The sequence below is a fragment of the Ailuropoda melanoleuca genome, chromosome 1 (genome assembly GCF_002007445.2).
Source record: "Ailuropoda melanoleuca isolate Jingjing chromosome 1, ASM200744v2, whole genome shotgun sequence".
Taxonomy (NCBI): Eukaryota; Metazoa; Chordata; class Mammalia; order Carnivora; family Ursidae; genus Ailuropoda; species Ailuropoda melanoleuca.
The window spans coordinates 120813717-120840712 of record NC_048218.1 but is presented as its reverse complement, the minus strand read 5'-3'; the positions used below and the strand labels follow the sequence as shown (position 1 = coordinate 120840712).

The window sequence follows — 26996 nt, the reverse complement described above, 5'->3', positions numbered from 1 at the left end:
AATCCAAAATCAAGGTGTTGGCAGGACCCTACTCCCTCTGACAGCTCGAGGGGAGAAAGTTCCTTGCCTCTCCCAGCTTCTGGTGGTTCCAGGTGGTCCTTGGCTTGTGGCCACTTCACTCCATCCTCAGCCTCTCTCTGATCACACCGTCACCTCCCCTTCGGTGTGTTGGTGTTAAATTCTCTTGCCTGTGTTTTATAAGGACACTTGTGATGGCATTTGGGGCCCACCCAGATAATCCAGGGTCATCTTGGCACTTTAAAATCTTTAACTGAGTCACATCTGCAATGACTCTTTTTTCCAAATAAGGTAATATTTGTAAATTCCAGGTATTAAAGCTTGATATCACTGGGAGGCCATTATTCACCCTTATTACATACAGTGTAATGGTCGATTCAAGAACTAAGCTAAACAAGTTGTGTGTTTGACCACAGGACTCAGGTCTAAAGGAAAATCTTTATTGTGAACAGAAGCGAAATGTCCAAATCAGACTAGTGGTGTCAGGTCCAAAAGATAAAGCACAGTTATAAATAGGAAGACAGATCACACAGCTAGAACTCAGAAGCCAGTGTTTCCCATGATACCCAAGTGAAGCAAACCAGAGGCAAGAACCACTTTTCCAGCTGCTCCATTGAGATGTGACACTACCATGACTATCCAAGCTGAAAAATGTGTCTGTAAGGCAAGTCGATAACATATGATTGCAATTATGAGCCACTGGATGCAAAAAGTCAGCTGGGAAAATGAATGTGTCTGGAAGGGGCTCAGGCCCATCTCTTAACTGGGTTCATGTTTCTCTCTTCTGGTTTCTATGTATCACCAACCCTACCCTCCACCCCATATCCAACGAATTCAAGCCACAATCATATATACATGACTCAGCCCTTTCTGGCTGATAAAATCTTTTGGCATATCCAAAGGGTCACTTGCCCACAAAGTTATCAGTGACCCTGTTCATACTTAACGATATTATCTCCCGCACTCCTTGTCATACAGACTCCTTCCTAAAATACTTCTCCTTATCTCTTGCCTCGGAGCAAACCTGCATCTGCCTCCAACAAGCCAAGTATTTCCCCACCACCACAAATTCCCCTGAAAACCAAACCATGTAAAATGTAAAATGAAGACACAGAATTTATTCAGTATTTTAGAACCACAACCTTAAGTGCTTTTGTCTTAGAAACATGCTAATTGTCATAATGGTTCTGTTCTTTACTGGATCTGAGCAAATTCTGTGACTGATGAATCAGGTACAAGAGGAGATGGTGTACAGTGTCCATGATCTGTCCATGGCCACAGGACTGTCATTGGGTTGTCTCTTGGGTGGTTATCGTTCTCTAGAATGGCTGACATAAAGCAAACAAATGATATTGCTTCCTCATGGCAGAGGACTGCGTAATCATCACATTTATCAACTGCTGTTTCGCTCTGTGGCTGTTCAGATGTCGGGTATGTGCCACGACATCACTTCCTCTGTGGTTTCCTGATGCTGGAAATCTTTCCTGGTTAAGCTGATATCATACTGTATCAAGAGTGATAACGAGTCCAACATATTTGGCATGCATGACTTTATTCAAGAAGAAATTGTTAAGGAAGCAGATGTCGATGCTTTGTTACATCCCACTGTCCTTCATGTTCCTGTGGACTTGATAAGGAAAAGCTTTACTACACTGAATAAAGAGATGCCTTATTGTAATTAGCTCCCAAAGGAGATTTGATCTCAATAGAGTTTACAACACACTACCATCAAAGAGACAGAAAGGAGGCCCTCCATAAAATATTGCTTGCGTCTCGCTCTACCTGAGCTTCCAGGCAGCACTCAAGCCAACAGAAGAAATGACAAATGGCTAGTGGCAATCATTTGGAATATTTGGTGTCCCCCGTGATTTTTTCTCCTTACATTTGTGTTGCACTCAGGTCAGGAACACTAGAATCTTATTATAGTGGAAAAGGGTACTGAACACTTAAGAGACGGCATAATGTGGTAGAAAAAATATATGCTCTGCTGTCAGAGAAGCATGAGGATGCCACTTTTTTCCCTCTGTTAATGATATTAAAGTCATTTTACCTCTCCAAGCCTCCTTCTTCATCTATAAAATGGAAGTAATACCACCCACTTTCCTGGGCTTCTGTATGGATAACATGAGCCAAGGCGTGCAGATTGCCCCATGGATGGTAGGCAGGTGCTAAGCTCTCACACTCACCCCATCCTTTCTTTACATTCACGCTGGCTAGGCTGTTGAACCCTGACACATCACTTAGAACACTGTGCCCACTCAGAGAGTCCACGTAAAATTTTTTGTTGCTGTGCTATATTTTTATCCAACTGACTCTTTTCCTTGTCACATTTGTTCGTTACTTTGGTCCCTTGAAGAGTAGAGTGGTTGGCAGTGATTCACATTTAAGTGATGATTTCTTGACCAACAAATGAATGTTAATAAGAAGTATGATGATTTCCATGGCTCCTGAAAACAATCAAAAACGATTCATTAAATAAATTAGATCAGGTTATGTACCTTAGGCTGAGCACCCAAATCTTTGCCTAATATCTTCAGAGTGTCCAGGAAGAAGAGGACTGTATCCAGTAAGAGAGATGACACATTTCAAACCTCCTGACCTGGGGCACCTGGGTGGCTCAGTTGGTTAAGTGTCTGCCTTTGGCTCAGGTCCTGATCCCAGGGTCCTGGGATCGAGACCTGCTTCCAGCTCCCTGGCTCCCTGCTCAGCTCAGCGTGGAGTCTGCTTCTCCTTTCCCTCGGTGCCCACCTCTCCCAACCCCTGCTCATGCTCACGTGTCCTCTCTCCCTCTCTCAAATTAAAAAAAAAAAATCTTTAAAACCTCCCGATCTGTCCCTAGAACTAATCAAAACTCAGTTTTCCCACTGGAAAATTGGGAAGTTCCTAAGAACAAAGGAATTAATTTGGTTCTTGCTTTGTGAAGACAGCACATGCAACCACCCTGCTGACTACTTTTGGGAAGGGCTCCTTTCCCAGGGCTGGAGGGGAACAGATGCTTTCTCAAATGCCACCAAAGTTTGTAGCAACTGGTTCTGGGATAATTTCATTAAAGGCCCCACTGCCAAGGAGGATGGAGTTAAAGATTTAAGTCTGGACTTCTAGTATCTTGACTTTCAAGTTCATAAATCACCTTTACATTTCACTGGATTCTGTTGTATTTCCTCTTCCATTTAATAGTTGTTATTTTTCTTATTCCTGGGGCTAATTAATCTTGGGAAAGTTGGAGCACCAAATTGAGTCTGAAAAATGTAGCTTAGAGAAGATATCCAGAGGAATGTTGCACAATGACATCCAGAGGATGGATGACAACAGAGGACTTCTGTTTCTGTCAATGTGGAGGATTGTGTGACCTGAGAAATCCTGCTGGTACAAAAGTCACTAGAAAACATGCACGCAGAGAAGCATGCTCTGGACCAACACTGGCTAATACCTACCGGCTTAGAACTTGGACTTGATGGGCCTTAACAAATGGCAATAGAAAAGAAATCCTGAAGCATACTCTAGATGGGACATTGGACTTCTGAATAAGACTTGGACATCCCAAAGTCAGCATTCTCAGTGGTGAACTAGGTGAAAAACAAAACAAAACAAATTAATTTCAAACCCTTCACTGATTGAAGAGGGGAATAGTTGGGAGTCTAGCCTGTCTTGACTTTGGCTCTTGGAGGAAAGATATAAAGAGAAAATCTCCCATGAATGTCTTCACCACAAACCTATCGTTCTGCATATAAGGCAAGAATTAATTCCACTGGATGACCCAAAATACACAGCATAAAATTTAATTTAATGTTCGTGTTGCCCCTGAACACTGACTTGGAAGAAGCAAATGCAAATCATCTTTGGATAAAGCACAACGGCATGATAGACAAATTAAATAGCAGATGAGATGTGGCGTAAGAGACAATTCATAATTCTGGTCCATAGATATGAATTCGTTAACTAGAATTCACCCAGAGAGACAGAGAGAGCAAATGTAAAGAGATGCAGAGACCTATAGAGTGATCAAGTTCAAAGCATAGCTAATATATGTCTAATATATATGGAATTGGAGTTCCAGGAGAAACTTGAGAGAATTGGTAGAGGCAATATTTGAATGTGCTTGGCAATTTTTCCAGAGCTTGTGAAGAACTAAGTCCTCAGAGTCATGAAGTACAAAAGACAAAATAGAGTACATAAAAATGGCAAAGCTTTCATAAAAAGCAAGTGAGGCTGAGACTGATGGTAGAAGACCAAAAACACAGAGAGGATGTTTAATCAGCATGACCATAGGCTGTAGCTCACTTCTTAAAAGCAACAATGCCAATCACTAGACTGTGAAAGAATATCATCAATGTGGCAACAGAAAAGAACCTTCAGCTTAGGAATGTATGAACAGTATAGACATCATTCAGACTGGGGGCAAAATAAAGTAACTTCTAAGAAGATAACAAACAAAGAGGATTTACTACAAACAGATGATTAAGGAAATTCTAAAGAACATCTAGTAGAGGGAATACAACTGCTGGAGGAAGGTCTATGGTTAAAAAAAAAAGGTGAGGAGGAAATATGGCAAACATGTAGTAAGCTGAAAACCACTGACTTTGCAAAAGGATATTGATAGTGTCTAATTTTTGAATTAAAAAAAGAGAACCCAAATATTGAGCAACAAGCACTTTGAACTGTTGTTCCCATGCTATCTACTGAGGCACCCACAGCATCCTAGTGAACACGCAGGGGAACCAGTAGTTACTAGAAGTTTCTAGGGAGGACACAGCAGCATCTGTTGGACACAGCATGGAATGCTAGCTCGAGGCAGTTCACGGTTTCAAAATTGAATTCACTATGTTCCTTTCGATTACATCTTATCTGTATGAAACTGAGTTTTCTGATGGAGGTTTCCATGAAAAAAAAAAAAGCGAATACCAAGAGAAAATACATTCTTAACGAGAAATAAGGGCGGAAGTACATAATTGTATTCCAAGATTTGAGAAATCGTGTGGTGCCTAACGAGTTTGAGAAAATAATTGTGGTTATTTAAGAATGAAACAAAATTATTATTTCTTCTTTCAATTTACGTCTATTATTTTTTTCAAATTGCTCCTAAGTTATTAGGGTATAAATACATGATAAGTTGTTTGGACCTAATTATTTAATAAACAAAACAAAATTAGTTAATAAACAAAACCAAAGGGTCTTCTTTCTGCCTAGGGGCATTGTGAAGAAAATAGTGGGCGCTATGAACACGGGGAGCAGAGAAAGTTTGGGAACATCCGAAATATAAATTAGCGTGGGGATAACTGGATAGCTATTTATCAAATTTCTATTTTATTAATTTAGATGGGCATGTTAAAATTTGTAGACGAAAAGCATAGATGTATATCTTCCAAACTAGTAAATGTGGGAAAAATTGAATGTGGGAAGACAATCTCAACCAATCTCAAACAAGGCAGGATGAGATTTTTTTTCATAAAAGCAACAGAAAGAAAGCCCAAAATAAGATGCTAGAAATGAATTCAAACCAATTAATAATCCTGATTCGTGTAAATGCACTAAATCCTCCAGTTAAAAGACTAGCTAAGTCCTGTAATTTTCAAGAGACACACCTAAAACATAAAACTTAGAAAGGTTGATTATAAAGGCACAAAATGATACATGAAGACAAAACAAACCAAAATGAAGCTAATGTAGCTTTAGAAATGTTAGTTCAGACTTTAAAACAAAATGCATTACTATAGAAATTACCCCATAATAGTAAAAACTTCAATTCACCGAAAAGATACAATAATTCTAAAATTGTATAGTTAGTAGTGAAAAATTTTAAGACAACAAATTTGAAAAGTTAGTGGAATAGTTGAACTCCTAGAAAATATGCATTATCGAAACTTAAGAAAAAAAAAGAAAATCTAAAATTCCCTATATTGATAAAGAGGATAAATTGATAATGAAAAATCTTCTCACTAACAATAAACAACAGTCCCATAGAGTTTGCAGGTGAGTTTCCACCTGTGAAGGACCCGATATTCCAATCTTATAGAAATGCTTTCAGAAAATAGGAAAAGAAGGTTTACTCTAGCTCACTTTATGAAGCAAAGATTACTCTTGTTACTAAGACTCAACAAGAGCAACACAAGAAAGGAAAATTGCAGGCCATTCTCATTCATGAAATAGATTCAAGAAAATGTTAAAGCATAGGCAGACAAAACTCAAATATAATTTTTTTTCTTGAAATATAAGATTGATTCAATATTAGAACATTAATTCATTCCTCATGTTAACAGATTAATGGAGGAAAATTATGTGATCCTCTTGAATAAATGGATAAAAAGAATTTGATAAAAGCCATTGTCTATGGAAAAAGTTCTCAACAAACGAGGAATAGATTCTTTAGCCTAATACAGTGTGCCTGCAATGCTTTGGTGCAAAAATAATGATGAAGCATTAAGTATATTTCCTCTAAAATTGAGAACAAGATAAAAATGTTTTCTGCCAACACTATCAATGTATTTGTAGTCCTAGCCAATGATATAGTATAAGAAAACAAAATAAAAGGTATAAGATTTGGAAAGAAAAACAGAACGATACTTATTCAGAGATGATATCATTAATTTTATAGAAAGCCAACGGAATCTACAAATGAGTTATTAGTAAGAATGTTTGCCAGATATAATTTTAAAGTAAATTTCATTTCTATGTGCTAGCAATAAACAGTAAGTTTTATTTTTAAAAAATGATCCGTTTTACCTCAGCAGCTAAAATGGACTGCTTTTGTAGGGGATAAATCTAATGAAAAATATGCAGAGCCTTTATGAAAAATGCTAACACTTTGTGAAACATATTAAAAACGACTTAAATAAATTGAAATTATTAAAGTAAATGTTTAATGTGTAGTGTGATAATATTGTAATGATGTTACTTCTGCCCAATAGGGTTTTCTGGAACCTGACAAGCTGACTTTAAAATTTATAGAAGAGTAAAGGGCCAAGAACCCCTGAAGAGAAAAAACAAGGCGGGGGTGTGGTGGGGATCTTGCCGAATGAAACATTGATCCTTATGATGGAAGAGAGGGATTTGATCAGTGTGGTATTGGCCACGGGGTAGACAAATGTACCCACAGGACAGAACAGAGAGCCCAGGAGCAGCCCTGACATGTACAGAAATGATCTACAGCAGAGCTGGTATTACTGATTCATGAGGAAAGGAAGGACTGCTCCACATTGTTCTGGGGGGAAAAGCGAAATTGAATCCCTTTTCACATCATACACAAAATTCAATTCCAGTTTTTCCAAAAGCAAAATACAGAAGACCAAAATTTAAAAAAAATATAAAACTTTATTTTTAAGATAATTATAGATTTTCATGCAGGTGTAAGAAATAGTACAGGGATCCCAGGTACCCTTTACCCAGGTCCTCAATGTTAACATCTTGCCAAACTATCTTGCATCGCAACAACCAGGGTAGTAACATTGATGCAGTCAAGATACTGACAGCTCCATCACAAAATCCTTCCTGTTGCCCTTTAAAGCTATACAACTGCCATCTTTCCTGAACCCTCTACCTCGTATCTTTGTTTGTTTCTGGAATTTCATCCCTTCAAGAATGCTGTGTGAATGGAATCAATCATACACTATGCAATATTCAGGGATTGGCTTTTTACACTCAGCACAATTCCTTTTTTTTTTTTTAAGAGTTATTTATTTTTTTTAGAGAGAGAGAGAGAGAGAGAGTGAGCATGAGCTGGGGAAGTGGCAGAGAGAGAGAAAGGGAGAAGCAGGCTCCCCAGTGAGCAGGGAGCCTGACGCGGGACTCAATCCCAGAACCCTGAGATCATGACCTAAGCCGCAGGCAGACACTTAACTGACTGAGCCACCCAGGTGCCCCTCGGCACAATTCCCTCAAGATTCATCCAGGCTGTTATGTGAATCAGTAGCTTGTTCCTTTTTATTGCCTAGGAGTATTCCATGCTATGGCTGTCCTGCAGTTGGCTATATGACCCACTGGTTGAAGGACATCTGAGTTGCTCTCCATGCTGGGCTATTACAAATAAAGATGCTATGAACATTCATGTGCAGATTTTTGTATGAACATAACTTTTCATTTATCTGGGATTAAGGCTCAGGAGTGCAGTGGCTGGGTTATATGCAACTGTAAGTTTGTTGTTGTTGTTGTTGTTGTTGTTTTAAGAAACTGCCAAAGTGCTTTCTAAAGCGGCTGTACCATTTGACATTCTCCCCAGAAACGTGTGAGTGAGCTCTTTTCTGTTCGCTAATATTTTTAAAACTTTCGTCGTTGGTATCGTGCCCTTATGCTTTTAGTTTACATCTCTTTCACGGTTAATGATATCGAGCATTTTCTCATGTGCTTATTTGCCATCTGTATATCTTCTTTGGTGAAATGTCTGTTTATTTCTTTGCCTATTTTCTAATTGATTTTTTTTTTTACTGTTATGAGAGTGATACACACACACACGATACTAGTCCTTTGTCAGATACATTGCTTGCAAATATTTCTCCCATTTTGTAGCTTTTTTTCCATCCCTCTAACATGATCTTTGCTGAGCAATATTGAAGATTTTTCCTAAGATTTTAGAGCTTTAAATTCTACGTTGAAGTCCATGATCCATTTAAGTTAATTTTTATATAAGGAATGAGATTTTAGGTTGAGATTTTTCTTTTTTCTTCTGATTGTTCCAGTACCATTTGTTTAAGAGGCTGTCCTTCCTTCGTTGCATTTGCAACTTTTCCAGAATTATTTGGGCATATTTTGTGTGGATATTTTTTTGAGTTCCTTATTCTATTCCATTACAGTACTCTCTAAGTACCTATATGATATATAGCATCTATCTTGTATACCTTAATATCAGGTAGACTGATTCTCTTTCATTTTATTCTTATTTTGAAGATTGTTTATTCTAAGGTCTATGTCTTTCCATATAAATTTTAGTATAAGCTTTTTTACATCTACAAAAAAACTCTGCTGGGATTTTGGTAAGAATTGCATTAAACCCATAGATAAATTTGGGGAAAATTGGCATCTTTACTATGTTGAGTCTTCAAATCGGAGAACATTGTGCAGTTCTCCATTTATTTAGTGGCTTTGATTTCTCTCATCAGCATTTTGTAATTTCCATCATCCAGGGTCTATACCTGTTTTATTAAGATGGTATCTAAGCATTTCATTTATTTTTAGCAATTGTTAATAGCATTGTGTTTTTCATTTTGGTTTCCTCATGTTTGTTATTGGCATACAGAAATGTGTTTGGTTAGTAAGGAGGGCACATATTGCGTGGTGCACTGGGTGTTATATGCAACTAATGAATCATCGAACTTTACATCAGAAACCAGGGATGTACTGTATGGTGACTAACATAATATAATAAAAAAAAACATTAAAAAATAATAAAATAAATAAATAAATAAATGTGTTTGGTGTGTGTGTGTTGATCTTGTGTCCTGGGACCTCATTTATTTATTTATTTTTAAAGATTTTATTTATTTATTTATTTGACAGAGATAGAGACAGCCAGTGAGAGAGGGAACACAAGCAGGGGGAGTGGGAGAGGAAGAAGCAGGCTCATAGTGGAGGAGCCTGATGTGGGCCTGAGCCGAAGGCAGACGCTTAACAACTGTGCCACCCAGGCGCCCCTGGGACCTCATTTATTAATTCCAAAAGTATTTTTGTATATTCGTTGGGATTTCTATGTGGATCATCATGGCATCTGTGTGATTTCTTCCTTTTATTAATTTCTTTTTTTATTTCTCCCTTGTACATTTACTTGTTTATTCTTTTTCCCCTTACAATCTGCATGCCTTAAGCAGAGTATGCCTTTTTTCTGGATTTATTTTCATGGCTAGAACTTCTAGTAATATGTTGAATGAGAGTGGTGACAGCAGACATCCTTGCCTTGTTCTCAGTATTAGAGCAAAGCTTTCAGTTTCTTACCATTAAATATGATGTTATCTTTAGGGGTTTTGCAGACAATCTTAATCAAGCTAAGGTCGTTCCTCTCAATCCTTGACTTGCTGTGAGCTTTTATTATAAATAGGCCAATGTTTTAAAATTTTAATTGGAAAATTTAGGAGACTATCTGTGTCATCTAGAGTAGGGAAGAATTTTTTAAATATGTCATAAAGGATACAGAACATAAAGGGAAAATTCAATAAATTTCAGAATGCTGAAATTAAAAACTTCTGTTCATCAGAACGCCACAAAATGAGTGAGAAATAAAGCCATAATATTTTCAATTTATATTCCAGTGAAGGATTCATAACCAGAATACATAAAGAACTCATGAACCAGTAAGAAAAGATAATTAAGCAAATAGAAGAAATGCAAATGACTTGAACAGACATTTCATTGAAGGGGAAATAAAAAGCAGGGAAAATATATTCAATCTCATTAGTAATCAAGGAAATGCAAGTTAAAGCTTCAGTAAGATACCATCACAAAGTGATTAGATTGGAAAACCCTTAAAAGTCTGATAATATCAAGTTTTGCTACCATTATAAAATAACTGAAAATAATATTCACTACTGATGGGAATGCTATTACCTAATATTAAAGATACACGTACCTGGTGTCTAAGCAGGTGCCCTAGAGTCACTGCTGCATGAAGAGACGTTTAGTATGACAGCAGTGTTTATTGTAGTAAAATAACTGTGGAAACAATGTAAGAGCAGAGTGAATTAATAAATTATGATATATCTATATAACGGCATAATTTACATTAGTGGCCATAACTGGCCCATGGCCACATACTTCAAAATGGAGAAGTCTCAAAAACAATGTGAAAGAGAAAAAGCAAACCAGAGAAGAATACATACACATGATTTCATTGATATAAATCTTATAAATGGGTGAAAACAGGCACTGAATTCTTAGAGATATAAACATATAGGATACAAGGATGAGAAACAGGAAGGAAATAATAAAAAAAATTCCAGGAGAGTGATTATTTGGAGATAGAAGAGGGAGAAATTGGGGCAGTCTTGGGGCTGTGAACACTTGGGTAATGTTCTTAAGTTTTTGTGTGTACTCATTAAACCATACGTACATGTTAGAATAGCTCTTTGAAGGACTGATTTTCGTGTTTTTTTGTTAGAAAAAGGAGGGAAAAGCCTGTGTCATATGCATTAGCTCCAGAGTAAGTTTATTTATAGCAATTGTTTCAAAACAAATAAGAAAAACAAAAATGTCAGCACTTAAATCTGCTCTCCATGATCTAAATAAAGTTAGGAGTTTACTTGTTCATTTTTTTTCATGAATTATGTGTTATGTTTGCATTTTTTTTTTGTTTTGTTTTTGGGAGAGTTGAATTGACTTTTATCATATTAGTTGTATGTTAGGCCTTCCGTTATGTAAGTGTTCCAATATGAGTCCACAGCTGTTCTCCTATCAAGCTACAAGAATGACTGAGTGATAAAGGACAATGCAATAAATGACATCACTGGAATGCTTTGTTGCTTTCTAAGATATTACTGCATGTTTTGGAAATGGTTTTCTGAGTTTTCCCAATGAGGACGAATGCTAGGATTGTTTTCTTCAAGTGTGGTAGATGCACTTCACACGTATGATGCGCGTGCCCATTGTCTCCTCTGAATTCCTGCGTCCCCCTTTCTGGCTTTCCTTTGCTCTTGATGACCATGGTCCTCGTGGAGCTTCTCAGCTTGGCCTCTGCAATGTTTTCAGATGTGTGCACTTTATCTAGGGGAGATTCCAGATACTTGGAAAGCTTTAGGAAACTGAGGGACTTGCAGCAAGTCAACACTGGAACTTGATAACTAAGTTCCTACAAATGAATATATTTTGGGAAGCCAGTAAAACATTTTTGTGTCTAGAGAAATCTAGGGATTTATTAAAAGCTTAAAAGAGACAACACCCTCCAATCCTGCCTCCCCCCCATTAAGTAATGAAACCAAAGGAACCACTTGCTATGTAGTTAATTCAATTTAATTAAATAAGTAAATAAATGAATAAATAAATGTAGTTCAATAAACCCAATGAAATATTATTTAGCATCTATCAGATAGTGCCAGATAATATTCAAGGCCCTGGGAATAGAGCAGAGAACTAAACAGATATTTTTAAGTCCAGTGGATCCCATTTAATTCAAAAATCTCGCTTATAGGACTGTAAACTTCAAGGTCAATGTCAAGGACCTTGCTTGTTCTGTGACCTAGTTTTGCCCCAGCACTTAATAATGCCTGGCACATGAATATGCATTTAATGCTTATTATTGATTGTTAATCATTATTGTTCATATGTTTAATATATGTTTGTCACATGAATGAATGTACCCTAAAGCCCTACAGCTTACCCTTGGTGGAGCCAGAATTTGAAACCAGTCTACTGATAATGATAATTAGTTGCCATTAATTTTGAGTTTACTCTGTCCAAGGTGCCGTGCTCGCCGTTTTATATACTTAATCCTTACAAACTCCTTAGAAAGAGGTATTATTGCTACTTTTTACTGAGGAGGGCTCTGAGCCTCAGAGTACTTAAGTGCCTTGCCCAAGGTCACCTGCCGGGTCTGTCCTCTTCAAATTCTGAAGTCCCTCCTCTTTTCACAGCCTTTGTGTCTGTGGTAGCCTTGGCTCCCTACAAGGGAGCAGTTCAGTTTATTAACTAATTGGGCTACATGATGCCAAGCAATCCGTTTGGCTGATTTTCTTTCCCCAGTGAATTGACTAATTTGTTTTACAGAATTGACCACATCAGCTAGTTATTTTAATGGTAAATTAAATTATGCTTTTTTTTTTTCTTTTACTGAGTCCCCAACTGGCTAAGAGGTTAGGGTCAGACACACCTTAATTATAATCTGAAGTCAACCATTTATTAACTGTGAACCTTGGGCAAGTTCTCAACCTCTTTAGGCTTCCATCACGTTATCAGTAGAAATGCAGATGAGGTAATTCCTATGTAGTTAATGAGAGGACTGGATGGAGACAACTTTTTCCCTTCTAACACAATGCCTAACCCTTAAGGAGTTTTGTTGGGCAATAACTGCTGGTATTATATTTATCCTTGCAATTGCTAACCTAATGTTTTATTTCGATACTATCTTTGTGCTATGCCTTTTACTGAACTCCTTGACCTACAAGGTTGACAAAGTTCCTTACTTGTTACTTACTGGATTTTGCTCCTTCATGTGGAGCTTAAACTGCTGTAAAAATTGGCTCAGGTCTCTTATTCCCAACCCTCCCTTCTAATTACAGGCACTTTGAATGCAAGTTCATTCATCTTTTTCCTGCCAGCCCCTTCCTATCGTCTAGTATATAGGTGCTCTGTGATGTCTGACTATGGAATAAATAGGTCGTGTCTCTATTCATAGTTATGGATAGGTCAGTTCTCTGTTGTGCAACATGGTTAATGTCGTTGGTGGTATTACATTGATTTTTAATACGGACTTTACACATACCATTTGTTTGTGTCACTTAATGCCAGCAGCCTGTCTCTTTTCCTTTGTATATGCTTTGCTACTTCTACTCTTGATCCAGAGCTCTTGCTTTCCTTAGAGATTTGTACCACCTATAGAGTGGGTATCGATTTTTTATTTTTTACCTTTCTTTTCTTGTTAGTGCTGTATTACACACTTGGTCTGCCATTCCTGCCATAGGACTTTATCAAAAGACTTTCCTACTTTCACTTAAACTTTTATTTCCCACATCACTTTAAGGTATACATTTTACTCTTCTCCCCACCCCCCCCATCATTAATACATTACCATTTGACACTGTCATTAGGCTGTCAATCTGTGAAACTCTTGAAGAAGAAAGAAAGACCTTATTTTAAATCGGCCTGATACTTTGCTAAAGAGGTTGGTGCACTTTCTACAGTTCTATTCTTGTCAGGAATAGGCTTTTGAAATTATAAGGAGAAGAAATGAAATTTAGAAGAGCTACCCCAGCATAAGAGATCTAAGGAGAATAAGATGAGGAAAAGAAGGACAAAATCCACTACAAAGTTCTAGGGAAGGTTCCTTGCCTCATTTAAAAATAACTAAATGTGTACCCCAAATGCCTCAAATGGCCAGGCTGAGGGTTCCAGGCATGACATTGCCTTAAGAGAAAATGGTATGGGAGGTCCCTAGAGGTGAGGCCCCGTTCCATTGTTAGGGGTCAGAGAGTGAAACACTTTCAATCTGAATTTCTAGGTTAAGGTAACAGAGCTTGGGGTGTTGAGCCCGGGTGAGAAAAGGAACGGGGAACATTTAGTAACCATTCCCCAGGAAATGCTATACAAATGTTGGTGAGCGCCAGGTCCTCCGTTTCCAATGAAGTTCGGGTGAGACAATACGCTTGAAGTGCAGCAGGAGAGATTTATGCTAAAATTCAGACAGACTGCCTGGGTTCTGAGATTCTCGAATATGTTACTAAGCAGAGCAGGACTCGGCCCACAAACAAGGCTGGAGAGTTTTCCAAGATTCCGAGTCATTAGGCAGGGTTTCCAGGGACAGCAGAGCTACGGCTGCAATTGTTCCCCAAGATAATCTGACCTGATTCACGAAGAAAGCCTATGGAATTGTATTGACTTCAGATTTTACGTAAAAAGGTGGGTGGTGACCAAGCAGGGGAATAAGTCCGGGCTTTCTGAAGATGGGGCGCAGGCCAGGGCATTTATTTCATGATTGTACAAATGCTATAGCAAATGAAAAACTGCAGTGAACTTCCTGTGCCAAGCATGAGAACAATTTATATTTCTGCTTGAAACTGAATGATTTTTGATACAAGGGAAGTGGGGAGGCTAGATTAAAAAGTTTCATATTGGGAAGATCATATACAGACAGTAATGAGGGTAGGGCCGAAGGAAGTACGTTCTGTAAGCGGCTTCCCTGAAAAACTTCAATCAGCTGTGAGCTTTTGCTTCACAAAACTTTGACATATGTCCCTTGACCTTTACCAACTACCCTTTCACGTTTGACACTTAACGCTTCCTCCACGATTAAAATTCAGCGTTAATTAATTTCAACAGTATCAGTTAAGTTATATTTAGCTAAGAACACTCACTTTTGTCTTTTGTGAGTAGCACTGCAGTGTTATTACAAAGAGGTAGTCAGGAGGGCAACAGATACGAGAAGAGAAGAATGATTCAGTGTGCAGATAATTGTTTCGAGTGAAATTTAGCTTGGTATTTTTGTTCCTGTCCTCAGTAGAACTGAGATTTAGCACCTCGCCTTGGCATTTAGCCCCCACCCCCACATAGGAGGAGGCTGTGCTGGGCGGGTGCTGAGAACGAGCCACACCAGAGTTAAATTATAGCTCAGTTCTAACACTGGCAAGAATTTTCTCTGGCCAGCTCTTGGGTGCAAAGCTGGTGATTCCAAAAGAGAGGGAAGGCATCCCTAGAAAGGATCTCCATATGGTGTGGCATCACCCTCGCTGAGGGGGGTTGACATGGTTGTTTAAAGAGCATCACCCCAAAGGTGGTGACCGTTCCCAAAGAAAACAGTGGTGCCCCGGAATATTGAGACAAAGCAGGGTTATACTTCTAACCTTAAAATGTCACCTGGGAGGTGGTCTTATTGGCTTATTCCATAACGTGACCAGAAAGCTCACTGGAAATGGATAGAGCCCAAGAAATTTGACCTCTTTCCCTGGGTTTTCCAAGTGAGAATATATTTTTATTAGTTTATGTATTCCATGCTCTTTTAACTCTGTGTGAAAAGACTAGGGCAAGGGTATGGATATGCAAATCTGGTTTTTACCTGAAGCTCAAAATGCTGCAGAATCATTACAACTGCTGCTCTTTGGGACATCAGCATGGAATCCTGGTCCGTAAGTTTACTGTGCCGCTGAAACACTTCCGCCCTCTGGATCCCTGTGCAGAACAGGAAGAGGAAAGCTCTCCATTTGGTAGGCAGTACAGGTGAAGTAAAGTCATAGGTATGTTGCCCGTATATGTCTCACTGAACATTTAGTAATAGTAATAGTAAATTGAATTTTGGCTTCTTTGAGACAGTATACCCAGGTAGCCTCCAGTTGTTAAAAAACAAAGGAAAACAACTTTGTAGCATTTTCATTTGTATTTGACCAAATGTTTTGCCTTCCATAATTCAAATTTTAGGTTCTAGAATCCAGTTCCATGCCCTCGTCTCATCCTCTACCTATAGATGGAGGACTCTTAATCCCTGGCAGATTGTGTGTTCCTACCAACCCCATAGGAAAAATGAAAAATAAAAGGATTTAGGTATCTCTGTTCCAGTAGTGAAGCAATTCAACATCAAGTCACATTTCTGCTACTCGGGTCCTGATAGAATGTCCTTGTCCTAGTAACTGGTCTTGAGTCTTAACCCTGAGGTGAAGTCTACTTTGTGCTCCTGATGGGACACCAAATACCTTGGTCCCAGTGCATGGGAACCTAAGCAGCCGTCTCGGATGGGGTCTCTGTTGTTGTTGTTGTTTTCTTCAGTTTTCTCCTTGCCAGCTCCCCACCGACTCCTCATTCTGAGATCTAGTCTGATAATTATGGTCTTGTTACCACAGAAAACATGTCAGGTTTCAATCTCCTGCTCAAGCCTCTGAAATGAGTCCACTCTGGGCTCTAGGCTCTGCTTATTGCTGGTCACAGCAGCCCTGAATCTGTCCACTTCCAGCAGTCCCTGGGCCTTCTAGTTACTCTGATTCACCTTTCAAACTGGACGGACTCCCCACACCTTCCACTGAATAAATTGCCGGGAACACATGTACCCGTGGGCTGCTGTGTTCCAGATCCTGGTTCTTCTCCCATTCTGTCCTTCTGCAGTTGACTTTGGCCATGTCCTGCAATGAGGTAATGCAGGAAGAGGCGAAGCTTTAGAATTTAGAAGATCAAACATAGATGAAAGGGGGGAAGTCATACCTTATATTTAAGAGCAAATAACATTTTTAAGAGTGGGAAGACTTTATAAAAAAATGTAGTTTGCTAGTCCTGGAACCTTCTAATTCTTTTTGGCTTCACTTGGTTTAATAGAAGATGGAAATATTTTTCTTTAAAATATTTACTTCCAAATTAAAATTCCAAACATCTCTGTGTTTTGCAGTATCTTTTTCTCAGTGGTTGAATAGGTGGCTTTTTGAATTCCTTGAGATTAAATAGTTCTATTTTGTAACTTATTTTCCTGTCTGTTTTTTACATTTAAAGGTGTTACACAATGGCCTCATTATGGAGATGAAGCATCCGACCGTGGGGAAGATATCAGTGCCAGGTTTGAAGATTTTTGTCATTTTCCTTACTCCCTTCCTTCTTGAGTTGTTCCCTGTGCAGATCACTGCAGGTAGTTGGTGAGTCCCCCAAACAGTTTGTAGAGACGTTATCCTACTTCTTCATTTGGATAAAAGAGAAACCCTAGGATCACACCCATGAGCACATATGCTGAGGCTACATGTAGAATGTATGTCAGCTTGAACGAACGTCCGATTGCCTTGGTGACCCAAAATGCTTCTATTATCTGACTCCACTTCGTGTAATCATGTGCTCGCAGACATACAAAATATTTGCCAAAGAGAGATAACCATAGATATGGTGCCTGTTATGAAATGATACGCAACCCATACGCGAATGAGAACAGAAGCCAGGCACCATGGCGGTGGTGTCTGGGACCGCTACTGACTACTCAGGCTGGGGCATTTTCCTTTTATACTATGGTTGACAGCCCGGGTCTCAGCTTTGTAGACAAGGAAACTAAATGTTTTCACTTCACTCAGAATACATTGAATTTTTCTAACTTGACTCATACCAAATAAACTCACTAAGACATTTTGGTCTAAGCCGAAATGCCAACTTTTTCACTTCTGGGAGAGTTCTCTTTCTGGAAGCCAGAAGCCTCGTGCCTACTCTGACAGCATCCAAAGTGTCGTGAGAGCTCATGACCAACCTACCACTCCCCACAGACTTCACTTCTCTAATGATCATAATGTTACCATTCCTCAGATCTGTTGTCTCTGCCCGGGGCACTACTGGGAAAACACGCCACATTCTTGTTCATCGGGTCCCTATTTCCTAGACTATACATAAACCAGACACTTATCTCTGTCTCTTCTTCTGACAAAGGGTGATGAAATTAGTTAGGATTTTGGTCATTGTTTACTTGAAACTATATACTGGTTACCATGCTTGAAATTTGGGCATTCCCAAAAGCCCTCACTCACCTCAGACAAACAGCATAGAGCATTTATTTCTCTAGGTACTGGATCACATTAATTGAGTAATTGCTATTGTTAAGTTCATTCTAATTTTAAGATTCAGGATCAGCTTCATAACAATGTCCCAGAACAGATCAGATCGTGGCCCTTGCTGCGAAAAGAATAAGAAGAGGGAAGTACGATGAATAAAGCAAGTTGAAAGAGAAAATTCTGATGTGCAGGGGTATAAGGAACACCATACTATGAATTAAGGAGGGTAACTAAGAGAGAGAGGACGTGTGAGCATGTCAGAGACTGGGACCGTGTATTAACAGGGAACTATTGTACAGCGTAGGCAAGTGGTAGTGAAAAAAAGGCCTATTGATAAAAGCTAAGAAAGTCACATATTCATTCATATGATTGAGGATATACCATGTACAATGCTTTGGTCCTGGGAATGCAAAAATAATGGAGCTCATACTCAATGGAAAGTCAAATAATAAAAGTAGCTAGCGAATGCCCCTATAAATGTAAGTCATGGTGAGGGCAAAGAAGAAGACACAACTGATGTATTGTCACGGAGAATAATGGAGGCAGATGGGACCTATATTAGTTTGAGTGATCAGAGAAAGCCTGGTGACTTATCAATGGAAAACTGGAGGATAGTAAGAAGTTGACATGTGAAGAGGAGGGGAGGAGTGTTCCAAGCAGAGGCACCAGCATGTGAGAAGACTCTGAGGCAGAGAAGAGCTGGGTGTGTTTTAAGCCAATATGGCAGGTAAGGTAAGGGGCAGGAGATCAGACTGCAGAGGGGCAGCGCCTGGAGACCCCACCACATGTGGTTTTACTCGAATTTGATGCAGGGGAGTGAAATGGCATAATTTATAACTTAACGCAGGGATTCACATAAGGAAGTTGTGACGGGAGTTGAGGTGATTATATCTTAAGTTAGGGTTCATGGCAATAGTGATGAAGGGATGGCAGTGGCCAAAACAAAACATCTAAGCACAGTGTTTTCCGTGTGAGGAGGTATTAAAAAACATTTTATCTAGTGGTTTTTAATTTTACTTTTTAAGCAGGGGAACTGAGTTTCCAAGTGAAATCTCAATATTCTCCATACCTAAGACAGATTAAAGCAGAGTTTTGCTGGTGGACAGGTTAGTGCTCCAGCTGTTTAGAGTTCCACCTCTGCTTCTGTCCTGCTGTCTCCTCCAAACACCTGCTTGGAACCATGGGACCCAAAGAACATTCAAGAACCACTGGTGTGATTTAAGTCTACAAGTTTATAGATGAGGTCACAGTCATTAATATCCCCCACACATGAGAGGAAAGGGTAAACATTTGGAACTTAATACAATTGTTGGTATAGTAAGGAGAAAAGTGAGTCAGCGGCCAACCTAGAAGGAACTCATTGGATGTAACACTCTCTAGATCAATCTGATGTGAATTTGACGACTTTCCTGGTAAATGAGTGACCAATCAGTCTCGGGAAGAGAGAAATATTTTTTCAGATTCCTAAGGGAAAAGCAGACTCTTTTTCTCATTTTAATGTATAAGTGATCACTTAGCTATTGTCAGAATAATGCTGTGTAACAACCGCAGAATCTCAGTGCCATTCAAACAGAGCCGTTTATTCATTCCATGCACGTACAGCAGGTAGAGGATAGTCAACCAAGGCCGGACTTGCCTGGATGGCTTTGCTTCGAGGTGCAGGTCTGGCTGCGCCTGTGAGATGGACCCAGCTCTGCCCCATGTGTCGCTCACGTTCTTCTTGTGGCAATGGCAAAAGAGCAAGGAGGCGAACAGAAACCACCACGCATAACTAACAGACCCTTCTGTCCACATTCCACTGGCCAAAGCAGTTTTAGGCTGTGTCCCAAGGAGTGGAGAAATCTTTCTCTCTTTTAAAATAAATAGCAAAACTATATGGTGAAAGCGTGGACACAGGAGGGTCAAATACCTGCGACCGTAAATTCAGTTTACCACAGTAAAATTCTCAGATCTACAGTTGTCTCTTTGTTATCTGTTTTTTTTTGTCTTTATTTCCCTTTGGGAAATTCTGTTTTTGTTTATTTAATTTCTATTGAGCGTAGGCTTTTGGTGTATCTACTTTATTGACTTACCTTATATTCCTTTTATAGAATTGTCAATAAAGGAAGTCTCAGATTTCAGGTGACATGGATATGTTTAGGTTATTTTTGGAATTAGCATCTGAGTGTCTTTTGAGAGCTGCTGGCACAGTGGGCTCTCCAGGAAAGGGGAGAGAGAATTCTGCTTATGGACATCAATAAATTGCTATTGTGTCTCCTAATTCCCTGTGTCCTGTTGAGAGGTCACTCACATATTAAATGCAGAGGGGATTTATCAGTAAATAATTAATTTTTTTCCTATGGATTTCCCCTCTCACTGATTGTATTTACCTATGATGGTTCTGCCTTTCTTTGTAAGGGATGTCTCCATTGGAGACCTTATGAATGTTGTAGAAATGACTGATTCTCCCACAATGCCTCAATGAGGTGAATCTGCTAAAACAGGAAACCCAGAGTGGAGTTAAAAGTGATACTTTGCTACATTGTGCTCCAGTTAGCTAGTGGAGACATATTTTTGAATTCATTAAATGCAGTTCTATATATATGTGTATATACACACACACATATATATATCTACATCTTTACATTTACAGTAAAAATCCTTGTTAATGTTACTTAAAACTACTTATTTCTATTTCCTTCATTATTAATGAACTTCTTGTGACCTTTACTGACTTTTCCATACATTGCACTGATTTGCCTGAAGGCTTTTCTGTCTTAGTCATTTCTAGAAGCTTGTCTCTTGAAGAACAGCAATAATTCTTATACAACATTTATTGCACCGTTTTCAGAGATGTGTAAAATCCACACCATTCCCTCAGATTCTCAGTTTAGAGCTCCCACATAGGAGACTGCTAATTGATTCATACCTTAAAACTACTGGTCAATCAATGTTTAATATACGTTGAACAGGGATGGGAAATTATTAACCTCTTCAAAATTCCTTTTGGCCACTAAAATAATTATTATAAATACTTAATATATTGTTCCAATATTTATGATCATTACCGATATTAAAGTGAGTAATATGACCTAAACTGTTTGCTTTATTAATTTATATCTATTGTTAACACCCTCCCTTTTCCTACTATTTCCTACCACCTCCCATCTATAGGAAGTAATTAAGGAAGAAATTTCATTTGTGTTTATGTCCTTGATAAAGCATGCAAACTAGTTAATGCTCATGAATTCTTTCTATGAGTTGTTGTTAGGGTAATACTATTGTTCTTTATTTCATATATTGTTCATTAAACTAGTCTCTCATTTCAACCTTAAAGCCTATTTGATAGTTAAAGGTGGAAAGAGACTAAGAAAAAGTAGTTATGAGTAGTGGGGGTGTAAATGAGAAAACGTACCATATCTCTTTTTGCCAGGCTTACATATTCTGGTGTTCCAAAGAGTCCCCAGGAGGGCAGCAGGCCACCATGAATTTACTGACAGAAGTATCAGCACAGTGAGCACAATGTACTAATTTGCTCATAATTAACTAATGTAACTTGAAGTATGGAGTTGAGTAGTAAGACCTCAAACACATAGCCTCAGCCGCTGTCTTCCCTATGCTAGATGGAGCTCTGGTAATGGAGCTGTGCCCACTCAGGCCCAGGCGCTCACGGGGCTACTCTTCACCAGGGAGGGCAGGGTGAACTGTAAATATGGGAAAGGGGATGAGCGTTTTCATGGAGAACCAGAAGAACAGCAGGGTGCTGGGAGAACACAGACCAGGGAGGCCTTACCCAAGGTGTGGCCTCAGGAAAGGCTTCCCTGAGAAGTGTTGTGTAAACAGACACTCCAGGAATGGCCAGCTGTCAGTTGGGCCAATGTGGTGTGAGCTGTGGGGGCAGCAAGGGGGCTGTATTGGCACGCCGGAGGAGCTGAGGAAGGGCTCACAGGGAGAAAGCGGGAGGGCCAGGCTTACAGTCAGTCACCCTGGAGAGGCAGGTGGAGGCCAGAAGAATAAGACCTAATATGGAGCTAATGACCAAACCGAAACCAAATCAACATGTAAAGGGGGTGTATGCTGAGCTCTCTGAGGTCCCTACTCCCTAGAGGAGAAGGTGCTTGGAAGAGGAGCTCGGGTAGGAGCCTCGACCTGGTTTGGCAGATGTTCTCACGGATGGCTTTTAGGTGTAATTTCTAAGATTCTGTGTAAAGCTCCTAGTGTCCTGACGTCTAAACTGTGAAAGTGACAGCAATTTGTGTTCATTCGTTACTAAGTTAAAAGGTATATTACCATTCCTACCACAACCTTTTGTCAACCAGAGATTGGCCACTATAGAAACATTGCTTTATTTGTGATTCTAGTGGAAAGATCTCACATTAGTTATATTGCAAAGGACTGCCAGTTTCCACTGAGCCATTCGCCATTCGCATCTTCTTCTTGTAATTCTGCTGCCCATTGGCCTACTAGCCAGAGAGGAACACGCTGTCCTTCCATGTACCCTGTAGGTGCCAAACCGCCTTGGTTTTGAGATCCAAACTTCAAAGGATGTCACTGAAATAGAGTTTGATGTGTAACTCTTAAGTTTCTCACCATAACCTTTTTCCAGCAACTTCCCTGTGAATGTGCATTGCCGTTGCCCATTCCGGCAGGACTCCTGGGAAGTATTTTCGCGGTGAGTGTGTCAGGGCTGTGAAAGGCAAGCCGTCTTCTGTGCATGTGAAATGAGTTGAAATGGAGTAACCCTTGCCTGCCGGGACCCTGATCTGTGTTTTTCAGCAAGCAGCTCTAAGTTCTTTCCAATAAAACTTTCATTCAGTCTTTTCCCCATAATATTTTAATATTCATATTTGGAATCTGCACACCATGTTTAGCTAGTGGGTGTTGGGTGCTGGGAGGAGTCGCTGCCGTGTGTAATGCAGCATAAACCAGCTTACTGGACGGTGGAGGTCTGGATTTGATGGTGAAGTTTTCAAAACTTGAATGTACTTCTTTATTGGATTACCTGAAAATATTTTTTTATTTCTGAATGTTTTGCAAGGCTTCTTATAATGATGAACATCTTTCTTTTGTAAGCTTCTGGAAGACAAAGATACTATCCCTTTAGGTCAAACCAGCACCCAGCTAAGTACCTCATTGACATTTTCTGGATGATGATTAGAATAAAAAACTGTTAGAGGAAAAAGAATTAAAAACATGATTTGTGACCATTTTAAGCAGCATGCATTTTTTACAAACAGACCGGTTACCTGTGGAAGTTATCTGAAAGAGATTTATTTTACTTCTTCAGTTTGTTTCCAGTTTGAAGTACATACATTATGTGGAGTGACCTCCTAGCCTCTCGTGCGGTTCCCAGTCTCCCTCTGCTAAGCCTTCTTGCTGCCCTGATGCTTTGAGCTCTTTTCTCCTTCAGATAGAAACTTAGTGTCTCTGAAATCACATATTCTCAAAGTGTAGTTAAATTTCTATAACCGTTAACAGCAATGGGGAAAGCTGTCACAGATCTCACCAGGGAGAAAGAAAAATTAAGAGGGACCAAAGTTTCAGCTTATATCCCTCCACAAAGTTAAAAAATGTTGGTCGTCCTAAGGAATTCTATGTAGAGCCAATCTGAGAGTGAAAGGTGAGATAAGTTGTTCCTTCCAGGTAGAAAAATCTTTCAGATGACAACAGGAAGAGTGTGTAAAGTTTTCACGTTGTGCGTAGTACTCAATCTATCTTCTAGAAAGAGCATACTCCTTCAGGGACCAGGGTAAGCTGTAAAGAGAGGAAAGAGATGAAAGCAAGGTTCTACAGTCTGTCAACAGAATGAGAGAAAGCTGGCAGGGAAATGAATTTTCAAATAGACCAGCCATGGTACTTCCCAAAGTCCTCCATTATGTTTAACTTTATTAAACCCTGAACCCATAGCAATGTACTGAGAGTTAAATAAATCAGTGTATTCCCAGATGATTTGACATTGAGTGCCTGCAGCCTTCTCTGGCAGTCCCGTTACAATGAGGCAGGGTCGTAGACATTGTTATCCTTTAGTGAGAAATGAATAGCACAGTGACTTCCCTTCCTAGGAGAGCAGGGAGGAAGCAGGGGAGGAGTGAATCGCATCTCCAGGAATGTCTTTCCATCAGGAACTGGAGAAGCCCTAAGAGCCAAGTTACTGTCGCTGATAGGACTTAGGGATCTCCATCAACTATGCTTATCTGTGCCATGAGGAAGAAATATTTCGTGAGAGCTGGGCTTTCATGCTCAGGGAATTCATGTTCCTGTTAGTTGGACCTGGGAAAGTGGCCAAGATCTCACTTGCTTCTCCTCAGCGTGTCCTCATCAATCTCGACACTAAGATAAGTGAAGCTAATAGACGAGAAACTCTTGTTGCAAGGCAGTCCGAAGTTATCAATAAAGTTCTGGGATGTGGCATTGTTTTTACTATTAGAAAGTGAGATGTGGCCGAAGAATTTTTCTGGGTGAATATCTCATCGGATTCATACGTTGCTTGAGGTGCTTTCTCTGATGTATCGCTGTGCGGAGTGATCCTTGAGGTGAGAGGTGTTTGAAATCATCTGAGATGACCACTGAATGTTGAACCAAATCTAGAAATCAGAGCAAACAAAATAAAAACCAAAACGAAAAGCCACAGGAAGAGTGGAAGTCTCACTGATGGTAAAGCATTTTTCTTATTTTATCCTAAAAGGTGGATAAGACACTTTCTGGGATCAGTGCTTGAGTCCTTGCTGTCTCAGCTGCAGCCAGCTTTCACTGGGCACCCACAAAAGTCTTTTTCTGGGTCAAATTTAAATACTGACTTTATGATAGGTCTTTAGAGAATAAATTAATTAAATGTAATTAGGCAAACTGGCTGGAGAAGTAAAATCAGATGTCACCTTAATAGCTAAGCACAAAAGGGTTAAAATGATCTTTTGGTTTGGACTTCCATGATATGGAGTTACTTACCTTGGATAATCAAGAGGTGACATTATTTTGCCTCCGAGTGGGCTTCAGCCACGAGTGAGTTGCTTGCCCTCATTTCTGGGTTTATTCATGGTTGGAGAGCTAGTCTTCTCTGGAAGAGGAATGGCTTTGCTCTCCTCTAACATTAGCAGGTAGAAACTCTTTGGTCCATGAAGAGATGGCAGGTGGGCTGAATCCCACGGGAAAATTGTTTTCTTTGAATATGCTTCCTTAGAGTGCCTCGGTGGTTTAGTTGGTTAAGTGTCTGACTCTTGCTTTCGGCTCAGGTCATGATCTCAGGGCCTCAGGGTCGGGAGACTGGGCCCTGCATGGGGCTCCACACTGGGCATGAAGCCTGCTTAAGATTCTCTCTCTCTCTCTCTCTCTTTCTCTCTCTCCCTTCCCCCCGACTCTGGACTCTCTCTCTCAAATAAATAAGTAAGTAAGTAAGTAAGTAAATAAATAAATAAATAAATAAATAAATAAATAAACTTCCTTAAGATGTCAAGATATATTCCTGCTAAGAAGAGTTAGCCAGAGGGACACCTGGGTGGCTCAGTTGGTTGTGTCTGCCTTCGGCTCAGGTCATGATCCCAGGGTCCTGGGATCAAGTCCTGCATTGGGCTCCTTGCTCAGCAGGGAGCCTGGTTCTCCCTCCACCTGCCACTCCCCCTGCTTGTGCTCTCTCTCTCTGACAAATACATAAATAATTTTTTTTTGAATCTTAAAAAAAACTCAGCCAGAGAAAATAACAGTGGAGTAAGCCATGTTTTTTGTTAAAAGGATTATAGTTTAATTTTTTTTAAAGATCTTATTTATTTATTTGACAGAGAGAGAGAGACAGCCAGCGAGAGAGGGAACACAAGCAGGGGGAGTGGGAGAGGAAGAAGCAGGCTCATAGCGGAGGAGCCCAACATGGGGCTCGATCCCATAACGCCAGGATCACGCCCTGAGCCGAAGGCAGAAGCTTAACTGCTGTGCCACCCAGGCGCCCCTATAGCTTAATTTTGACCAGGCTCACAGTGCTGTGTTGCTATTAATGGGAAGTGTTGGAGGTGAAGAAGTGGCAGTAAAGGGCTAAATAAGAACCGCCAGCTATCTTGACGCAACTGATAGGTCATGTTGCAATATCCCATTTATCCCATTACCTCCAAGCTATAAGGATTTTTTTTTAAAGATTTTATTTATTTATGTGACAGAGAGACAGCCAGTGAGAGAGGGAACACAGCGGGGGAGAGGGAGAGGAAGAGGCAGGCTCCCAGCCGAGGAGCCTGATGTGGGACTGGATCCCAGAACGCCAGGATCATGCCCTGAGCCAAAGGCAGACACTTAACGACTGCACTACCCAGGTGCCCCCCAAACTATAAGGATTTATTTGGCTTTGAGCTGGGTCTGTGGGTTCATTGCTTATCTCTTTCTCGGCAAGCGCGAATGCTGTCTCGTGTGTGTCAGTATGTGTCAGCTTCTATGGAACCGCATTTCCCTGTGGTTGTATCTCTATCTGCCATGGCATTAGCAGACAGTGTGTCTCTGGTTCATCCTCTGAGTAAGATGAGGACCCTGCGTGGAGGGGGAAGGAGTGAGGGACCTTGAAATGCTTCCCCAGCTTGTCCTCCATCAGAACATCAGGTGAGGCACCGCGGCCACGTGACTGTTGGAGTGGCTGGCCCATTTGTCTAACCCACTCAGAACCCTGTGTCTGTGCAAAGTGTTCCTGTGAACCCTGTTCTCCAATTTATTACAAGAAGCCACATGCTTTCAAACAATGAAGCAAAAGCCGAATTTTAATTAACTTAAAAATGCAATAAAAAGTTAAGATATTTTAAGGATTTGGGGAGCGTGTATGGTAAAGTACTGACAAACTAGGGAAGCACTATGGCATATAGATTTAAAGAATGTCCTCAGAAGCCCCCATAAACTCCTCAAAGACCC

At 39.9% G+C, this 26996-nt stretch overlaps 1 protein-coding gene across 7 annotated transcripts in view; it reads left to right on the top strand.

Annotated features, from left to right (window-relative positions):
- SUGCT (succinyl-CoA:glutarate-CoA transferase) overlaps nucleotides 1-26996 on the top strand; it is a 706709-nt gene that overhangs the window by 591814 nt on the left and 87899 nt on the right. For 6 of the 7 annotated variants that reach the window (XM_034665707.1, XM_034665695.1, XM_002914142.4 and 3 more), the window contains one exon: nucleotides 17113-17176. In XM_034665707.1, the coding sequence (XP_034521598.1) occupies nucleotides 17113-17176 (64 nt within the window). Of the gene's footprint in view, nucleotides 1-17112; nucleotides 17177-22728; nucleotides 22795-26996 lie in introns of all 7 variants that reach the window. The other variant, XR_004626996.1, reaches the window with a different exon arrangement.